We start from the raw sequence: 21,971 nt of genomic DNA, 5'->3' as shown, positions 1-21,971 counted from the left end.
GTGGTCTTTATAAGATGACTAATGCATTGTGGGTCTTGTTTTGAAAAATTATGGAAAATATAAAAGAAATTTTGTTTCACATGTACTGAAGATTGTTTTGAATCAACTGATTGATATTGCTATAGGGCTCTGTATTTTCCTTGTGTTCAGAACAATGGGAAACAAACATACCATGTGAAAACTGGGGAGGAAATCACCCAGGGAATCTTGGAAGGGGTCCTCTTTCCCAAACCTGTAGAAGTTTAGGAAGAAGCGCTCATGGAAAGAGTTACTAAGGTTTTTGGAGATGCTGTTGAACCCGCCCCTCCACACCATCTGTTGTGACTGCAGTAACCCTGAGAACTACTGGTGAAGAAACAGATAATTCCTGACTTCGCTTTCGCTCAGCGAGATAACCCTATTCTGTCAGAAGCCTTCTTAAAAGCAGTTCCCAAACCGGAAGGGAAGTCTAAAGAAGGGCCTTTATTTCTTCTGAAGCAAGGCATTCTCTATTGGGGAGACCTCACATCAGAAGGGGTAACCAGGGCCCAGATTGGCGTTCCTGAGAGCCAGGGGAGGTTTATCCTGGAGATAGCTCATGCCCATTTGACTTTGGGACACTTCAGAACAGAAAAACACAGGGGCAGGGCAGATTTTCAACAGGTATTATTGGCCAGAGGTTTACGCAGACATCAATAACTTTGTTGCTACATGCCCCCTTATGCCAGAAAACAGCTCCAATAGAATCCCTCCCTATAATAGACGTACCCATCTTTAGAATGGGTATGGACATAGTGGGGCCATTAGAACCTTTCAAATTAGGCAATAAATGTATTCTAGTAATTCTAGATTATGTAACTCCGTATCGGGAGGCCTTCCCGATGAAAAATAATACCACACAGATTCTTAAACATCTAATCTTTTTTCTGTCATGGGTAGGCTTTCTGAGAGAAAGTTTGACATAAAGGTACTCCCATGATGTCCGAAGTTACAGATCAAAACCCTACGCACATCTATATTGACCCCCCTCAGACAAATTGCTTAGTAGAACATTTTAATAAAACCTTAAAGAACATTCTAAAATAACTTGCAGAAGCAGATGTACACAACTGGGACACAATGATCCCTTCTGCCCTTTTTTGGCATCAGAAAATCCCCCCAGGTCTCCCCAGGGTTTTCCCCTTTTGAGCTCCATTATGGACACGACCCACAAGATGTATTGGACATGATCCGGGAGACCTGGGAAGAAAGGGATCAGAGTTACCCATGTCTGAAATGGCCCAACCGCTTAAAGAGCACATGGCTACTGTGCAGGATATCATCCAAAAATGTCTAGGGCAAGCACAAGAGAAATCCCATTACGATCAGGAGGCAGTACCACAGTCTTTTTCCATCGGACAAAAAGTGCTAGTCCTCTTGGCCACCTCAGAACACAAAATGCTTTCACCATGTGAAGGACTTTTGAAATCTTAGAGAGTACTGGTACCTATAATTATAAGGTCTCCCAGCTGGACTGAAGACAACAACCCAAATGTACCATATAAACCTTTTAAAGTAGTGGAAGTGCGACCGGTTGAGTCCTCTTCTGCCCTAATGGCTACCTTATTAGGTAGATCAGAACATAGTCTGGTCCCCTCAGACTTACCAGAGCAACAACAGGACAACCAAGATCTAATAGATCAATTTACTTTACTTCATTGCATTTCTAATGTGCACTAAAAAGACCCAAAGGTATAAGGGTGCAACACAAAAGCAATAGACAGGAAACATACAACCAATAAAACAAACTCTACATTGAAAAGCAAGAACTACTAAAGCAGTATGCAATCAATACATGCAGACAAAATAAGTATAATAGGCAAAAAGCCCAACAGTTCATGATAGAAAAGATATGGCCCTAGACAAAAGAATTCACAATCAACTTCAGCTCAGATGGCACATTAATCAAATTGTTACTACGTGATAGATACACAGGGAGATTGCTGCTTCCGCAGCCAACTAGTATACAGTCTCTATTTTCAGATGAACACCATTGGTCAATTTAGATTCTTCGAAGAACCTTAAAGTCAAGAGATTTTATAATCCCTGGACTAGTCCTTAATCTCAACCAGGCCATGGCCTTGTTCCTCAGAGATTCTTGTGATTCAAACCCTACTGGTGTTTCAACATCTGAGATAATACAATTTCTCTGATCAAAAACAAAATCTTTCGAAGACTTAACCTGGATACAAGGCATCTGGGATTTAGTTGTTTGTGGGTTCATGTTGGATGAAAGTTTAGCTTTATTATTCCTACTCTGAGTTCCCAAACGCATAGTACAACTTGAGACCTCAGCCACATTACGAGACCTAACCAGAAATGATGGAGTATGTCCTACCAGTGAAATAGTGGCAGGAGCCGTGCTAGAAGTGTGCTTCAGCCCATCATTTGCCAAATCTGCTACATTCATCTCAGTCTGAAAATGTTTATCCTCTGTCCCTTTGCGATGCTTAGTGACGTCCACTATGGTGTTCAAAGTTAGATGTACAGGCCAATTTATCAAAATCCACCAATGAGGTTTGGCAACTTTTCTCCTCTCTTCTCGGATCTAAACACGCAGTAGTTGACAAGATCGGTCTATCTTGATAGGCATCACAAATTGTGCAGCTTTATCCAGATCAAGGAAATTGCCAAAATTATGGACATTTACATTTCTGAAAGTCAGCGATGATCCTATCCTTAAGTAACTGCCACATTGGTTAGGTGTTGTCAGGATCCACAATATACCTCCCCAGAGAGTGCGCCACAGGTTTTAATATACCAGCCAATAGAGTCGGCGTTCTCCGCTCTGTCGCCATCCAACCGCGGGGGTGAATCGAGACATATCCTCAATGGGTCCAGATGATTGGGGCTGTCGCACTGCAGAGGACTGGCCTCATCCTGTTTAGAGTTCTGAGCTTCATGCTTAGATTGGCCCTCTTTAGTTAATTCCAAATCAATATTAGAAAGGGAGTATAGTTTGTTCTCTTGGAGACACCTTCTTCTACGGGCACTAACTGCCAAGAGCTCAGATAGCATATTCCCCTTAGGAGTGCTACATATGCCCCTTTTACGTCCAGCCATACCTTATGGATGTGGTTATACTATGTTTCAGAAGAAAATACTCAGCGGTGGCCTAAAGGCACTTCTAGCCTCTAGCCACTGAGATCATAACCTCCCACGTTAAACTATTACACACAGGAAATTCTTAAGCATAGCTTGGGAGGAATAGAAGTGGGGGCGGGTTAATAGAGATGTGGAACAGTGCCCTGTAACTTATACAAGCTATCAAACATGTATAAAATAGTTGGTCCAACCAGCGGCACAGAACCACAAAGGGGGCTGGGGGAGAGACGTACAGGGAAATGGCAACCACAGCAATTATTCTATGCCATACCTCACACACACACTCAGCTTAAAGCTCTGTCCTCACCTCGCACCGTCTTCCTTTCCCAGATGTCTTCAATAGTGAACCCAGGTGAGTGAAAATCAAACATTACATTTGCACACCCCCAGTTAAGGTGATTAACCCGAGACCTTACCAAATTCCAGAGGCAAGTGTAAGGAAGGCCTGGTATCAACAGTAAGACACAAGTGACTACAGTTCAAGGGTGATTATTGAACTTCAAAAAGGGTTTGAAAACTGCCTATCTAATCCTAAATCGAACAATGGGAGCAAGCTGCAACCATCAAATAGTAACACAGCTCTAGTGGTGACTTGTCAAAACGAAAAGGGCCTATACTAGAAAAAACCTATCGTCAATCCTTACCTCTAAATACAAATAGTGTGGAAAACAATGTTATGTAAAATAAAGAAGTGTTGAAGAAATGATACGTCAGGATATTCAGCCGTGGGCCACCCTGCTACACGTTTTCAGCATGGGACAAGGTGGCACACTCGAGCTTAGCACAGTCTCTGGCTTCTCTAGCACAAGGGTGCAGTTGAAACATTAGCATCAGGGCCTTCCGTGCCCAAGTGTCTCTGCCTTTCAGTCTCTTCTTTTAGAGGTCCAGATGCGAAAAACAATACGTTCTTTTTTGTCTCTCAGGATTTTCCACGTCCTCTATTTCTTAGGTGATTCACTATTCACCTCGGATCCCCCTCAGTCGGGCTCAGATCTGTTTTAACACAATGCACGTAGGATTTTCATGTATCCAATTGCTTGGGTGATTCACGGTTCACCCCAGATTCCCCTCAGCGGGGCACAGATCGGTTTTAACACAATGTCCAATCAGTCTCCCTCTGCCGGGCTCAGACCAATTTAATTCACTAACTGACACTTGCTTTAACCCAAAGCTTTCAATTGATTTCCCTCATTCGGGCTTGGAACAACTTTATCTACTTTGTCATCAACTTTCTTGGCAGTGTCAACATTGAAGATTTTTGCTTGAGCACAGGATTTATTTTGACCTGCCGCAGGACCACTTTGATGCACAGTTCTTTGCCACTCTTCCACCTTTGTCAACTGTCAGTAGGATACCTTGCAGAGACCTTCGAATGAGCATGCACATAGTGGCAGACCACTTTGTCAAAGGTAACGTATCAAAGTTCTATCACTCATCTGTTCAATTTTACGTGCGATCCCCTTCTGTTTTGCCGTCTTTCTCCTCAGGTTAAACTGCCATCTTGGAACTGCCGTTTCCTCGTGTGCTTTGCCTCGCTCAGAGTGTGGTCTCGTACTCCGCCTTTTATCCGTGTGGGGAAGTGTAATGAAGTTAGCTGTGCATGGTGGTCAGTAATTGCCTGACCCTGCCTGGCCATTGTATTGGGAAATGTAAGGTATACGGCTCGTGTGTTAGTCCGTTTTCTATCATAGTGAGCTGTCTGTGAGAAAGTGTTCATGTTGTGAAGGGGGGGGTTGAGTTCCTAAGTATTCTACCTGATAGGATGGGGTGGAGGTGTTACAGGGAAGGGCATACCGCGTCTCACCATCCCGTGTCCCAATCCCTGAAGATCCCTCACCCAGGTGAACCTGCTGCACTGGTCCACCCCAGGAACTGGATCCAAAAGCGATGGGCATGTCCTGGCCAACTGGATGACATTTCAGCGAGGACTCGGGGAGAGACACCTTCAGGTTTCTCACACAAGGAAAGAAGTGGTCCGCCAGGAGGTGGAGAAAATGCTAGCCGCAGATATAATTGAACAATTATAGAGTTTGTGGTCATCGTCAATAGTCCTTGTGGCCAAACATGATCAATCATGAAGGTTTTGTATAGACTTCCGGAAGTTGAATGCCATATCCCGCCATATCTTAGTTTCATAACTATCCGATGCCTCAAACTGACGATCTCATTGCAGATTAGGATTGGCTCTATATATCCCTACGATTGATCTAATGAAGGGCTATTGGCAGGTGCATTGAACCCCTCTGATAAAGAGAAAACCGCTTTCTCCACCCACACCCCCCATTACCCCACCCCCCCCCCTCTGAGGACTAGTTCACTTTAAAGTCCTTCCCTTCGGACTTCATTGTGCCCAGGGAACTTTCAGCGGCTGATTGACTAGATATTGCGACCATTTTACAACTTCTGCAGTGCGTATTTCGATGGCATTGAGATACACAGCAAGACCAGGGAGGAGCCCCTTTTTCACTTGTAAGAAATCAACCACACTCGAGGCAAGCTGGCCTTACTGCTAATTGCAAAAAGTGTCACCTAGCACAGTCAGCCATCAAATATCTATGTTTCTTTTGTAGGAAATGGCTTAGTCCAACCCCAAATGGAAAAAGTCAGGGCTGTGGAGGAAACACCTCCCCCAAAGACCAAGAGAGACCCGAGGGCCTTTTAGGGGATTACTGGGTATTACTGAGGTTCATTCCCAACTATTGGGCTAGAACATCTTGCGTCACTGAAAAATGCTGGGCCCAAAAAACTTTGCTGGCAAAAGGAGGATCAAGACAGCTTTAATACACTGAAACCCAATTTCTGTAGTAAGCCAATCCTGAAGGTTCTCAATTTTAATAAAGAATTCATCCTTCAGATGGATGCTTCTAAGGTGGGAATAGGAGCCATTTTATCCCAAGAATATGATGTGATAGAGCATCCGGTTCTATACATCAGTCGTAAGCTCTTCACAAGGGAGCAAAATTACGCAACCATTGAGCTTGATGCCCTGGCAATTAAATGGGCAGTGGGTAAATTGAAATACTATCTAACAGGTAGTAAATGTAAGTCAGTAACCGACCACTCTCCACTCAACAGGCTCAGTCCAAGGAAAGATACAAACCCACAAATAATGGGCTGATTCCAGGGACGTTATTTAACAGTCGCCAGGGGTCGTACTTGCAACCTCTTGAGGTCTCCCTTGCTACCCCTGTGCTCTCCCTTGCTACCCTTAAAAAATAAACTTTGTTTTTCTTTTCTTTTTACAAATTGAAGCTCCTTGGCTGTGGCCAATGCATGTAGCTCTTTGTTTGTAAAAAGATACATATGGGGATCCATTATTGTATGAAATGTATATCACGTTACAGTGATATTGTAATCATATTTTTCATAGTGTACTTCGAAACAGTGCTATGTGATGCCACTTGCTATTTGGTCAAGGGGTAAATGGTTGTGTTCCATTGCTTCCCGTGATGTCACTTCGGGGTGGGGTCAAATGACATCACTTCCAGTGATGTCATCAGAGGTCAAGGGCCATGTGATGTCACTTCTGCTACCCCTGGCATTTTGGTGAAATAACGTCCCTAGCTGATTCCTTTCTGTTTTAGTGTAGAACACACAAAATGCAAAGAACAGGGAAATGTCAATTTCCTTTCCCCGATTTCCCATGGAGGGAGATGGGGAAGCCAGCAGCCATAGGGGAAGGGTATGTGCCGATTCAGCAGGTCTCGTCACTTCTCCCCAGTGGGGCGCCCTTTCCCATGAGGCTAGGGCATTGCTGCTGCTACCCAATATTCCACATAGGGGTGGGTTTAATGCAGGAGGACATTTAGAGGGACTCACCCTCTGGGGCCAAGGACGATCACCTAGGGTACAGCTCATTGAAGAACATCACACCCCAACCTTCCCTAACCTCCTCCTACATTCCAAGCCACTTCCTTGAAAACAGACCCATGCATTATTGTAGCGCTTGTGATATAGAAGGTACCAAGATAAAGAAGAGCACAGAAAACAGGAAGATTACTCACTGTGCCAGTACGTTTAATTTTGACTGACATTCTGACAGATCCTCTAGTTTAGTTTGAGGCAGGGATAGCGAGAGTTTCTTTTTACCATGAATAAAAGTTAATACCAATAATTGTTCCACCCTTTTGTTAGCTTCATTCTTCCGACACCCTTACAGCAAGCATGATGAAGGGAGACAGTTGGACTATTCCTGAGCCCTTTACAATGGAGGGTAATTTGTTGTACGAGTCGTGGCTTTACACTTAGGGAGTTCAAAGACTGAATTATGGTGCTTGAATAAGGATTTTCATTTGTAAAAAAATACTTTACGTGTATGCATCTCTTTAATACTGCATATTTAACATGTTTGGTTAAGACCTTGTACCTGGGGGCCTGGTTATAATTCCTTAATAGTGGCTTTAAGGCTTGGGATGTACCGCCTCTGGTTATGTTCCGGTTGTAGAGGACGTGCAGAATTCCACTGGTAGGTTGGGGACTGTGAATTTTGGGGTCCCTTACCTTAACCTGGAAGTGCTAACCCCTGCAGTTATGCGGTAATGCTCCAGTACGTCGCTCGAATCCCATCCATGCCTCTGCCTTGGGGTGGGCCACCTTGGATAGGACTCACATACCCCACAACTAGATGTCCAGGCTAGGGGTGTCTGTTCCAAGTTGCCACTGCAACTGCTATTGAGTTGGGGCTTCCTGCTTCTGGCGCACATTTGCATTGCTCCTACGGAGTAAGGGACCTGGTTACCAAGACAGAGATTATCGCAATGCTTCATTTCTGCTCCTCTGAGTCATCGTTCTATGTGGACGTTACTGCTTGTTCCTTCTTGTTTCGTTCCTTTGACCAGTCTTCCTCTGGCCCTACTCCTAGCGTTGTGCCGTCTGCCCCCCTCCTATTTTCCGCGTCCTCCCTTCTATCTTAAAAGATGCCATTTGCTGCTGCACCTCAGCCACCAGTCTTGTGCTTGGGCCTGAATATTTCCTGCTGGGACCCTGAATTCCTGCCATCGGTGACTGGCAGTATGACTTCCAGTTGCCATCTGCAGCATCGCTCCTGGATTATTTTACAAAGGTTATCCTGCACGGGCTTCATGCTCCGGTACACGCTTCCCCACCATCAAGCAATGTGACAACACCATTAGCAAGGATCACCTTTACCTACCAGTAAATGAGGAACCGTGAGTTCAGACTTTTAACCCTCTGTACATACTTGAGTACCTTTTGGCTATCTCAAGGGAACACGAAAACACCAGACTGGGACTCAGACCTGGTATCTGGGGGCACAATGCCAACTATCCCCTGAAATGTTGAATCGCATGTTTTATCAAAGAGCAAGTTCACGAGTTGAAAAACCTATATGCTGTCCAATGTGGGTTGAATTGCTGTGGTGGAATGGTTTCATAGGCCTAAAACCATGGCATTGCAGTAGGATGTGATCACAGATTAAAACAGTTTGTTGTCTTGAAGTGGCTTTCAGATTCCACTTTCGTCCTTGGGTGCTCAAATACACGCGACTCAGGATTTATTTAAAGGGTCTTTTTGAAAGCAAACGAGCAATTATTGAATTGCGCATTAATACTGCCGAGTGGCATAAATGTGAGCGATCCGCTTGAGCACTCTGCTGTATAATTAGAACCCTCGCTACACGAGGATGAATATACTCTGATTGAATTTACCACAGTGCACAGTTTCCACATTTAACGCCGCAGCAGGCTGCCTTCTTGACGAAAAGGACATGTATTACATTTTTTTTCGCTCAAACACCCCGATACAGACGATAAACGGGTTCTATTTTTCGGTATGTGTATTTACACTAAGACTAAAACCATCAAACATGCAGAAATGAGCAACCAAATCGATTATTGCAACTAAAAGTTATACATCAGGTGCGGTTTTTTTGTACTATAAGATGGCTGCTCTACGATATTTTATTTGTTCACTTTTTTTATAACGCGCTTAGTTTCTAAGCTTGGATCGGGATTCGAACCTCTGTTGCTCTGCGTGGTTTCCAAGACCAGCACGTTTCCCCTGTGCTATCCTACGTTTGGCAGGACTTTCTAGAGCTTTAATAAAGAGCACAATAAAGGCATATCGATGTCATAGAGCTTTCCTAATTTTGAGTTTCTATAATTTGTTTCTATTTGAGTGCAATTTCCTGCCAGCAACTATAACTCAATTCTGTGACTACTGGCTGGAGACGGCGAACAGTGCTTTAAGAACCCAGGTGCTTTAAAATGAACTAACAAGTAGGGATGAGCAGTGCTCCAGATAAGTTTTTGAAGTGATAGTATTTTACTCCCTATTTTTTTTTTAAAAAGTGGGAGCAAAATGAATACTTAGCGAGTAAAAAAGTAAGTCTCATTCCCTATGGGAGTATTTTATTAGCAAGTACAATTGATTCTAAGGGTATCATAGAAATGTTTTGTAATTAATATTTCTTTGCACAAAGTATTCCTGCACATTAAAAAGTTATAGTTTTAAGTCTTCAGATCAGGCAGTTCTATTTCTTCCTCTGGCACTTTGCTTTCTACTAGCCCGAACATATTCATGAAGCTCCGGGGATGAAAGCGGGGAACATTCGTCTTTTCCTACTTTTGTTGGGGGTATTTTTACTCCCCGTTTTAAAAGTGAAGCAAAAGTGGCCAACACATCCCTTATCTGTAGGGCTGGCGATGGGTATTGTAGAACATTTAGCTGTTATGAATCTGAAAATATCAAATAGCACCAATGATGGTTACTGCATCAATCAGTTGGCTGCACCAATAATCGAGCCGAATAACCCCTCACCACCGGGATAATAAAATACACCCAAGTCGGAAAACAAATGATTGAGTGCACAGATTAAGCCCTTTCAACAGGAAACAGAGGTCCTAATCTTATAATATTACATAATGAAACATTAATGCTCTAGAGTAAATGAATACAAAAATGTTAATATCTAAAACCTCCCCAAAGGAGCAATTAAGTTACTTGGTTACAATCCTATGTATTTATATGGACTGGCCGACTAACACATACTCCCTAGAAACCATTACTTGGATTACTTGGAGCTACTGTATGTGCTTCTTCAGGGCCACCGTCTCATGATTTAGAAAAACTGATCAGCTCTAGCGCAAGTCACAGTCGCTTATTGCATGCAGTCTATAAAAATCATGCATGCTATTTTTTTCTTCTTGCACATAGTTTATACTGATTCTTACGGCACCTTCGTCTTAACTCAAGAGGATGTAGTGCAGCACTTCTCAGTTGCACTCTAGCCTGTGTAAAGACCATCACCATGTATATGATAGGGCTCTCACTCTAAAATATGCTCACACTAATTGCAAAAATATCACAATGCTAAGTATCACTCTATTCTTGGTCCTTGGTTTTAGCATGTTAAACATGAACAGGAACAGGGTGTAGACCGTGAGGGACTGTAACAAATAGGACATATTTAAATGATTGCATCAATGTTATAAGATTTTCTTGATTATTGCCATTATAAGATAAGTGAATGGAACTTGGATTGGTCTCAGAGCAGGGAGCTGGTTCTCTGGTCACAGCAGAACAGACGTGTTTGGTAGCGCTTGCAACTCAAGCATGTGCTTGCATCCATTCCCCATTCGGGGGAACGTTTTGCCGGTTAGTCTGGGAGCCAATTATAGCTTTGGCAACGGAGGCCAGACTCTCTTTAGAAAAACAGAGATGGGAACACTGCGATTACTTGCAGGAACAGTTTGAAAAGGACACTGCATGCTTACCCTGCATTTCAATTGTTAGGGCTGAGTCAACTAGGATTCACAAGGTCTTCATTTTATCTTGGTGCCATATCTTTTAATGAGGAGCTGGGGTAGAGCTTTCAGACTCTTGATTTTAGTTGCAGAGGAAACTGGATTGAAGGAATAGATGTTTAGGATCATTGAAGCTTCTCTAGTGAACCCCATCCAGAAATAAATCACTATAAGCAATTATTGAATATGTGTACCACACACAAGTGACCCATTGGAAGACTTCACCAGAGCGTCATCTGAGTGCTCATGTAAATTGACACCAGGATGTGCCAACAGTTTGAGCAGGTGCTGAATATCAATGTTAAGAGACAAAGGTATCTGACTGCCTTATTGATGTTCAATACAAATCCTACAAGTATACTACAATAAAAAGGGCTAAACGAATCCTTGGCCAGTTTCAACGCCCTCGAAAGCTGCACAGTTTTCAAAAAGCATCAGCACTGTCATGATTGCACAACAACCCAACAATTTCAGGCCTGTTGATGCACATATAGAAGTGGCATTTCTGCACATCTACTTGGTCAAATGGCATGTTGCCATTCACCTTACAGGACATGCCATTTATTCTTGGGAGGAATTTGCTGCAAACCAGCCAGCTAGACCATTTAGTCATCCAGTTGACCAACCTAATTATTATAGCACCTGGAGATCCTAGAAAGCTCCCGAGCCCTGATCTTCCAACTCATGTTGTGCTTTGTTAAAGGTTTATCAAGGCTTTTGATAGGTTCCTCAATACAATAGCTAGAAAGCGGTTTTGTGCAATACGCAGTGGGCAAAATTGCTAAAGTATATGCATTTTATCGTCTCTCCTTATGAATCCTTCAAAGCAAATGTAAACAAAAAGGTGATTGCAGCTTTCCAGCCCCCGAATTGATCATAAACATTGAAATACCATACCTTCGCTATTTTTCTATGTATATATACTGGGAAGAACAATGATCTTTTGATCGCAAAAGAACGTACATGAAACGTACGTAATGTAAGAACGTACTCTATGGTTTATGATGCAGTATGTTGGGGTCAAAGGCCAGTGTGAACCTGAAAACCAGCATTCTCACTGTTGGAGAAACAGAAAGGTGCATTTTCATGAGTGCAAACATCTTACAAGCGAGGGGGTTACAGGAATGAAGTGATTCTATGAAAACCACTGAACGCAGGCCTGAAACGAGGAGGCCATCTGTGCGTTTTAGGAGATTTAAGATTTATGGATAAACATGCAAGCCATCAATGGCTTTCAAGGTCTTTATGATATGAGTGCTGTATGGAAAATTACAGCACTACAAATAACTCTACAACTTTATAATATCAAAGGGGGGAAAAAAGGATTGTATAGATCAATAGAGTGGACTGGACTTTTACCTTCTATCCCCTGTGCTGACAATTGGCTACATATCCAGACGTGTGAAACCACAGAGTAGAAAAATCCAGTCAGGTTATCGAACTACGGTCAATATAAGAATTTACATTTGATTGATTTCGATGGCTATATTCGGAGTGTCGTTTTGGTCATATTAAGCCTTTTCTGGGTGTTACTATTCAATATGTCGGCGAGCCCCAAAACCCAACCTCTTCATTCAATCTCACAATGGAATGGCTATGAAAATATACACCAGCCTGCATCATCCTGGATGTAGAAAGTAATGTTTGCATTTGGAACACAATTAAAAAATGAAAGACCCAACCAAATACTCACCTGAACTTGATGTATTGCTACGGAGGCCCAGGCAAGATTTGCTGTGGCGACCTGAAAAGATAAATTAGGGCGTCATTGCCAATTCATTTCAATGTCAGCTGCAAACAGATTCACATGCACTAGACTTCACCATCGGTCGTCCATCAACAAGTCCATGTGCTTCTGATAAGACCAAACCTTTTTTTGTTGCTCTGAATAAAATGAAAGTCTCAGCTTTCTGGTCAACAAAAAGCTGTCGAGCCTTTTCAAAGCACCAATCACTCCATTTTAAAAGGCCACAATATTATGCCACCCATTCTGTGCATTGGTCATATGATTTAGCCAAAGCTCTGGACCAGTGAGTGCTAAATACCTTTTGGATAACAACTGATGTCCAAGTAAAGCCTTAAAATTCAAGAGTAAGAGTCAGAATGATCTAATTATGCCGTAGTCTCTTGTGTGACCGTATCGCAATTCACCCAATACTCGGTTCTTCATATGGGGAACCCCCACCCCTTAAAGATGCATTGCTCCAAGAGAAAACTATTCACCAATGCTAGAAGCTAAAAGGATTCCCTCTATCTGCTGGTCTCTTTAAATAAAAGCACTCATTCTGTGTTACTTAAAATCTCTGCTGCCGGCTTGCCAAATCTTAATCTCCACGATTTGCCACCAACGCCTTTGGATTGGAGGCATCAGCATGCACAGACTTGCATCATAACAATAAGGTGTTTTAGTCGTCCTTTACAAATTCCAGAAAGTACCGATCTGTACACACGCTTGTGTACAGGCGCGCTATAAATCCCATATACTTCCAACTAAATGGGCCCTGCTTAAACAAATATGTGATGGGGGGCCAAATTTCTGCCATTGGGTGCCGGCTACCATTTTTCTTGAGGAATTATTTTGCACTTTGAAGCAATGACTGCAGAAAAAAGAGGTTTAACAAAGGCAATCCCAAGAATATCCAACATATCGCTCTTTCTTACACCCTCTTCCAATAAATTCACACTTGCACTTTTGCAAAATGATTCCAAAATGCTGTGCCCTTTTGGAACAGCAATGTGAGGGAGAACACCCACAGTTTCTGCAGCAGAAAAGTTGTGAAAGAAAGGAGGGCTGTAAAGAATATCGGAAAGCAATGGGGTTTCAGCTCTTCGTCCGTGTCACTTAGGGCAGGACCTGGTGCCATCGTCTCTGGTGACCTCAACTAAGAAGGAAAGCCAAGATGACTGGTTTTCAAAATTACAAGCAGCTCTTAATAAAGAGGAGGGTTGACGGCCTCCTCTTTTGGTTTGCCGAGGAAATTAAAATCCCTACTACACTAAAAACTGGGACGTCCCTATTCTCCTGAGGATTAGCCGGGTTAACGGGGCTCCTGACCTGCCTCACATTTGGGTAGAGTTGCCCTAGCTTGCGGGTTTAAGTTGAGTCATGTTGATCATGCCCAAAGAAAAAGCTCATGCAGTATGGTGAGCCTCCTGGCGATGAAAGTACTTATTCTTTCAAGCTAGGGACTTACAATAATGGAATTTAAACTGAGTAATTGGGGCTTGAAGGAATTCTACAGGGGAGCAATAAATGATGCATCGGCACATGCATGCGGCAGCCGCATGGGAATCTGATCGGTACAGCTTCGGCATATCACCACGAATTGTTCCGATTGCTTTTCATGACCACTCTTAGAAATACGATGATGAAAGAAAGTGTTCATTATTAGGCCACCAAGGAAAGAGGCCATGGGCAAGAGGGCAATGCTTCCAACAGCACGGGGAGAACATCCTGGGACACCGTCATGTGAACAGCAAAAGGGTTTTAATGGCTTTTTTGGTAAATTTTTGGGAGGTGCAGATGCAACTGTAAAGGCAACACGTAGGTCTGAAAACAGTAATTTTTTTGCAATCCATGTACTCTAGTTTCAAGAGATGTCATTTAGGATGTCAACAGTGTACAAATAGGCTGTTCTAAGGGGACTCATAATTAAGGTCCTACAGCTTCCAACACATCCCAAATTGGGGTATTGATATGTTGAACCAGTGTTCAGATGGATTTCTAAACTCTGACCTAGTGGGCAGATGTTTCGGAGGCCAGCCACCCTCGGTTTAGTGACAAAGGGGAACACTTCTGGACAAGCCAGACTAATCTAGGTAGCTTGGCAGGCAGTCGAGACTAGGTCTCAGGAGGGGTGAGAGTGATTGTAAGCCCACAATGGGCACACACAGCAACAAACCACAAATTACTCTCAGACATGTGTATATGAAAAATATCTATACATTGTCAGTGAGACCAATAGACACAAGTAAACTTTAGTTATATAAAAACAGTTACCACACGAAAAACTCTACTTTAACATATTTACGTTTCCTAATGCAACAGATGAGTAAAACACAGCCACAACCTGTAAAGAGATGGGTGAGTTAACACACTAGGAGCATTAGACAATTCTTCAGTCGTTCCCTAACCTTTGAGCCGAGCCCTAAGAATTGGGGAGCCTTGTGCTAAACACTAAAGTTGCACGTAAAAAAGCACAGTTGGAACACAAATCTGGTCTTCTTGAGAGACCTGTAGCAAGTCAGAAAGGGGCTTGAGGAGATGAAAAATTGGTTCCCACTATTCAAGGAGGGTGTGCCCTTGGTGGCACAGTAGTTTTGAAAAGGGAAAATAGCTAGGGAGCGCAGTCTAACCCAGCCAAGAGCGAATACCTTCTTAGGAATATTCGTGCATAAAAGATCGGTTGCGCCAGAGGGCGAGTGATGCAAGTACTCACTGACTGTCGGCACAGTCCAGACCAAACTTTGCCAGTTTAGTCGAGGTCGCTAGTAGGTTCGAGTCCTGCAGTTTCGCAGTGCTCCAGCTCTCACCAGCTGCGGGATACAACAATCGTCCGTGAAGGGACAGTTGCCTTTTCTCAGCTTCCAAAGGAGATACAAAAAAAATTCCAGTGCACCAGATTTCAGGGCACAGGAGAGCAGGTCAGCAATACACCTACAGCTACCGTCACCAATAGGTAGTGACGCGGGAATCGCAGATGGATGCAGCGTTACACACTCTTAATTCAGGATCTAGAGGAGATAGGCGTGCAAAATGTGGTGGTGGAGGGCAATGGGCTAAAAGCAAGCGTTGTCCCGTGTCTCAGGCTTCCACTCGGTGGTGATTATGGTGGATACTCTGAGGTAGAAATGGACAGTTCACACTACTCCAGAGAGCCAAAGCACCTTGGCAGGCCTTCTTGATCGATGAAGTAAACGGGGGTCCAATGGGAAAGCAGAGGGTGAAAGGTCTGAAGCCTTCCAAAGCATCTGTGGCAGTTCCACAAGTGTTGTTCCATTGCAGCATACTTGGCTCCTTTCTGTAGTAAACTCAGGTGATCGACCTGGAATGGATGCAGAGCCCCTTCTCTTAACCAAGATTAGCTTTGTGCCAAAATCGAGGGGTTCCAATCGAAGATCTGGTCACATACAGGCCTCCCAGTTGTGGACAAATTGTGGTCCACGGTGCTTCTAGTTATTCAGGCACTCTAGACATCCTGACACCAGAAGTGTGGATTGGGACCAGACAGTCCCATCTCGGTTCCTGGGCATACACACGTGACAGGCAGAAGCCAGTGAAAGGGATCGGTTTTCAGAGGCTACATACCCAAATAAGGAAAACCTGGGTTCCTCGGCCTGTGTGAAGGTAAGGGATGAAATGGCCATGGACAGAACAAAAGACTTTGTGGCTCAGCCATTTTCGGACCTGGCCACGCGATGGGATTCAGTAAAAAGAAGCAACACACTTATAAAAAGTAACTGCTACCACCAGTTCATCCCAGGCACACTATTACACCCACCAAAAAGTCCTTTGAGGGCGTCTAGGGCCATAAAATATAAAGGACCCCAGCTCACAGTACTGGAAGGTACATTGTGCACTGTTAGAAAGTTACCAAGAAATAGCAACAATAGTCTAAGACGAAGGGAAACAATTTCCCAGTACTGACAGTCTGAAGGATGTGTGGGTTTCCCAATAACAAGTGAGCAAAAGCCCAGGGGAGCACAGCTGAAGGCTGTGCGCCACTGGCAAAAGTCAGGATAGGATAGCCAAACAAAAGCAAAAAGTTTGGGGGGTCCACAAATGCAGGGACAATTACACATTGATGTAATCTTTCCTAACAACCGGCACTTCAAGTAATGTTTTTCACTGAATGTCAAGGGTTTTGTTGTGCTGCGTATTCCGGAATCAGTCGTACGCTTTCTCGTGTAAAAAGCGGTCGACGCTAGTTCCTTATTCAGTTTCTTAGTGAGCAACTGAACAAAGAGTCCTAAATCACTTATAACGAACCCACACATTTCTTTTCATCCTCTATTTATTGCAATCGGGTTCCCCGCCCCCCATGCACCTACAAGTTGTAACTTTAAAATGCAAACCTGCCCCAACAATATAATGTCAATGCACAGCAATATTATCACTTTTTTCGGTTGAGTGTTGGACGCTAGGACTCGTTCCTGAAAGGTGTCCAAAAGTGACATTTTTAATTCCTGAGACTTCTGTACTTAACCATGCTGCCAACCACTGTCACATTCCAAATTCCCCCACTTAAAAAACGTGGCTATAAACATCAGCATGTCTTCTTAACTACATAAAGGATACATCGAGGTTGGGACTTACAATACATCATTAGTTGCTTCTCCCGACATCCTCCCTTGCTGTGAAAAGACATAGTTAAGGCCGACATCACAGGCATTCATCACGATTCATCCGCTCTGGGTTTGCCCAATTAGTCCAAATGTACCTCGGCACAGACACACACCACCAATATAAACCAACTCATAACAATTAGGAGCCTTTTCCCTGCTCAGTTCTTTCCATTTTGTTATCATAAATCCAGGGTAGCCCTTTGTATATTTTTTTACTTTGGGCTATAAGACGAAACTATTGCATTAGAGTACAGATAGTGAGAAATGGCACATGAGGCAGGACACAAAGCTTGTAGATGGCGTTTGGTTATTTGCTCACCCATCGACTGCCCATGGCCATGCTACCCCGTGTCTGCCCCTCCCTGCCCAAAACACCTTCTCATAGGAACTCTTTGAGCTCATTTTAAATCAAGCTTTACAATCAAACTTGGCACTCAAGTGCCTGCCAGTTTTTTTCAAAGCAGTCTTCTGAGAGTTAATGACAATTGGAGCAGTAAACCCACTACTGGAGTAATAAAAATGAAATAACCAGGTCCGTCTTCAGCCGTCTTCAGATTTACAAGTACCACGCATGTCCTTCACTGAAGTCCTGTTAAAAACAAGCATTGGCAAAGGCAACCGTTTTGGCTTGTTTACAAGTATTAACCATGTTTCAGGCACTGCATTAAACGCGCAGGTGCTCTCACAATTTGGCACCTGCTACCATCAATGCCCAGTTAATGCCACTATGGCAGTGTCTGGCAAGTGCTTTTCCCATGCCTACACAAAAGCCCAAACTGATGGCATCACCAATGCTGCTTTCATACAAGGCACATATGCAAACATCTCTGTAACATTGAGCTGCTTACACTCCAGAGGTTGAGTTGTTATCTCAGCCCACCGCAAAATGCACAAGGATTTAAAATGATACATAACAAATACACATACTGTATCAGATTGCAGCCCTGTGGCACATTTATTTTCCTTTTCTTTGCCATATGGTCCCAGCCCTAATTCACCTAAATCTTACGAATCACATATTTCCTTTAAAATATACTTTGAAATGAATACTTCAATTTTTAAAAATTATTATGGTATTTATGGAGCGCGGACCTAGCTTTGAGAAAAACTGAGCATACAGATACATAACCAAGCGCTTTACAGAGGTATGCAACATTACAGATGCATAACTGAGCGCTTTTCAGTGGTAACAGAACAGATGTACAGTGGGAGGTAGGATACAGAGGGGCGGAGAAGAGGGGAACACCTGTACCAGGTGGCGGGGATGAGAGGGGCGGATGGCATCTATCGAGTCAGGTGGCGCAAGGGGTGATGTGATGGTCTAGGTGTTGAGGAGGAAAGACTACTTGAAGAGGTGGGTCTTGAGATCTTTTCTGAATTGTAGGAGCTTGGGGTCGAGTCTGATCCTGACTGGGAGGAGGTTCCACAGTCTTTGGGCGTAGGCAGAGAAGGCTCGTTTTCCGGTCATTTGTTTTTTGTGCTGGTGAATTTCAAGTCAGCACGTGTCCTGGCTTCTGGTGGTGCGCTGTCTGCCGGAGAAGCAGAGTTTCTCAGCGAGGAAGCAGGGTGGCTGGAGGACAACTACCATATAGATGATACAGCAAGACTTTAAGGTGATTTGTGCATGCAGTGGGAGCCAGCGAAGGTCGATGAGGGCTGGGGTGATGTGGTCATACCTGCGTAGAGCCTTGATGAGGCACAAGGGAGGATGGCGGGAGGACTTCGAGGAGTGCATTGCCCCCATACAGGTGGGATAGGACCAGTGATTGTACAGTGGATCTAGAGCAGTCCAAAGGGAGGAAGGGTGTGACTTTTCGCAGGAAGGAGAGCCGATACCAAGCTGCTTGTTTTCTTAGCTATGCGTGTCTTGAAGGAGAGGCGTTCGTCGATGTGGAACCCCAGGGACATGGCACAGGAGGTGAGCTTGGGTGTGAAGCCCTCAGAGTTCATAGTTGATAGCCAGGGCAGTATATCTGGGTGTTCAGTGGTGTTGGTAAGGAGTAGGAATTTGGTCTTGGAGGGGTTGAGTTTCAAGTATGCACTGGACATCCAAGACTATCAGCAAAATGCAGGTTTTGAGCATATTGATGTTCTTGATGGAGGTGATCTTGAGGTATAGCTGTGTCTCGTCAGCGTATTGGTGGATGTAGGAATACTTTCTAAATAGGATCACAATATTCACCCACCTACAAGGCATTCCTTATTTTTTTTTTTTTATTGTTGTATTATTAGTTTGCATAACACCTTATACAACATATGCCACAAGCGAAGAAATAGGAAAAAGAAAACACATTGTTACCTTTCATACTACCAATACATAAGCATGTATGAACACACTGACACAAAAGATGGTTATCGTATCATACAAAAGAAGAAACACAGCAAGAAATTGCATCTAAAGCATCAAAGACATCATCATTATACAAAATTCTTAAAAAATTCTTAAAGAAATTTCTTCCCAGCCCTAAAAACAGATTACATAGTAATTATACGCTTGTTAATATCATTACCCATTAGTATCCTATATTTTACCTACACAAACAATTCTCTATTTCTGGCTTCCAATTCCTCCATTATATTTTGGAGCAATGAGTTCAATGCCAGAATCAGAGAAATATTAGCTCCCCACATACAGCGACTCCAGAACAAATTTTTCGACATTTCTAAATCCTCATCAAATCTGTCGGTGAGGAATAGAGCTCGTTTCCACCCAAAATGGACACATGTTAAGACGAGGTGCTTGAGAGTTTCTAGCATGTCAGTTTCTCCACAGAAACGACATGTAAGTAAAGTATAATTAGGCACCTTTTCTTTATGTATACAATAATGAATTCTTTCTAGGGTCAGCATCTGATTGAGTCTGAAACGCATAAATGTGGTTCTCACCCTGTAGCAGGGGAATCTAAGTAAGTAGATGGGGATACATTCCCTTGCATGTATAAATTTAGCATATTCTTTATAAGTTGCATAGGACTCTATTTTATTGACTGTATCCACCCAATCCGCCTTGAATAACAATTTCTTAACCAGGCCGGGTCGTTGCACCAAGTCGTCTAAACTAGAGCCCAAAATAGATAGCAGAGAGTTCATTCTGTCACTAAATCCCTTGATTGATTGAACTGACCCAGATTTAATCACCCTATTCAACAACTCAAAGGGTGTTCTAAAGAGGATCGTTCATTTTTCTAAAAAAAGAAAGCTGTCTCTACTAATATCTGGCTTTAAGTGAGACAAGACATAATTCGTGCCGGATAATGGCATTAGGGATTGCCAAGGAAAGGCCCATTACTTCCTTCCATAGTTTTCCCTGAACCACATTTAAGTAGGAACTCATATCCTTGGTACAGATATCCAGGCCATATAAGAGAACCGGCTCACATTTAGCTAGGTAGAAGCGTCTAATGGGTAGGAGCGAAAATTTACATACTCGAACCCTCAAAAATTTCATTTGAGTTTTTAATTTAGATGCTTTTTCTGCGAGACCCAATTTCCACCTCTTTAGACTAGAGTTGTTAGAGAAATTATAGCCCAAATATGTTATAGCCTGCACTTGTTCCACAGGGTTGTCCCCCATCTTCCAAGCATAAGATTTGACAACTCTCTTCTTAGAGATTACAATCGTTCGAGATTTAGATGCATTGGGGGAAAGATTATTCATCATAGCATATTGGTAGAAAATATCCATCCTTCTACGGAGACCCCGTGGGGTCCGATCGAAAAGAATGAAATCGTCCGCAAAGGCCATCCACTCAATAACCAAACTTCCCATCCTAACGGGAGCGATGGAAGGACCCTGCCACATATCCTCCACATCGCTGACGTACAGGTTGAAGAGCGTGGGTGCAAGTGAACAGCCCTCCTTAACCCCCACCTCAGTCTCAATGGGATCAGAAAGGGAGCCTTCATAGGATAAGCGCACCCTGACAGAGGTGTTTCTATGTAATAGAGCCAAGAGTTGGACAGTCTTGCGTGGAAAATTCATTGCTAACATTTTGGACCACAATCTAGCTCTAATGACCCCGTCAAAGGCGTTAGAGAGATCCAAGGAAGCCATATAGACTTCACCCATTTTAGTTTGATGGACTGTGTCTCTTAAGTGAGCCAAAATATTTACGTTCAAGTCTGTTTCCAAACCTTCTCTAAAGCCAACCTGAAATTTACTGAAGCAGACATTCCTTCTAGTAAATTTATTAATATCCCTTAAAAGAAGAATGCCAAAGACCTTACTGGCTGCATCTAAAAGGGCTATAGGTCTATAATTCTGGGGATTAAGGACGTCCCCTTTTTTAAATATAGGGACAATAATACTCTGGGCCCAGGTTTTAGGAATAGTATGGTTTTTGAAAATATCATCAAATATTGGTTTGAGCAAATCGGCCCATATTCCAGGGGATGTCTTTATAACGAACGGTGGAATGCCATCCGGGCCGGGTGCTCTAGAAGGTTTAAGTTTGTTAATGACCCATTTGATGTCCTCTAAATCCCACCCACAGTCTTCCACCACGGGGGGACCTAAATCCAGGTCCTGTACTCTTGTGAGGTCAACAGGTAAAGCAAACTTTTGCTTATAAAAAGCACTCCACACTTCTGCTTGGATCGGGCAATCAAGTTTGTCTTTTGCAGGCAAAAGCATAGAATTAATAGTTGCCCAAAATTTAACATCTCTGCCCTTACAAAGATTGTGCATCATCAATTGGTGTGCTTCATAATATTGATCCATTCTCAGTGATTTGATCAGAT

At 43.2% G+C, this 21,971-nt stretch overlaps 1 protein-coding gene across 3 annotated transcripts in view; it reads right to left on the bottom strand.

Moving 5' to 3' along the window:
• PDE10A (phosphodiesterase 10A) overlaps positions 1 to 21,971 on the bottom strand; it is a 1,126,451-nt gene that overhangs the window by 399,686 nt on the left and 704,794 nt on the right. For all 3 annotated transcript variants that reach the window (XM_069607718.1, XM_069607719.1, XM_069607720.1), the window contains exon 8: positions 12,580 to 12,630. In XM_069607718.1, coding sequence (XP_069463819.1) covers positions 12,580 to 12,630 — 51 coding nt within the window. The remainder of the gene's footprint in view (positions 1 to 12,579; positions 12,631 to 21,971) is intronic.

Source organism: Ambystoma mexicanum, chromosome 4q (genome assembly GCF_040938575.1).
Source record: "Ambystoma mexicanum isolate Mex_15411 chromosome 4q, UKY_AmexF1_1, whole genome shotgun sequence".
Taxonomy (NCBI): domain Eukaryota; kingdom Metazoa; phylum Chordata; class Amphibia; order Caudata; family Ambystomatidae; genus Ambystoma; species Ambystoma mexicanum.
Note: the sequence above shows the minus strand (reverse complement) of the source record. Positions and strands in the feature narration are given on the sequence as shown.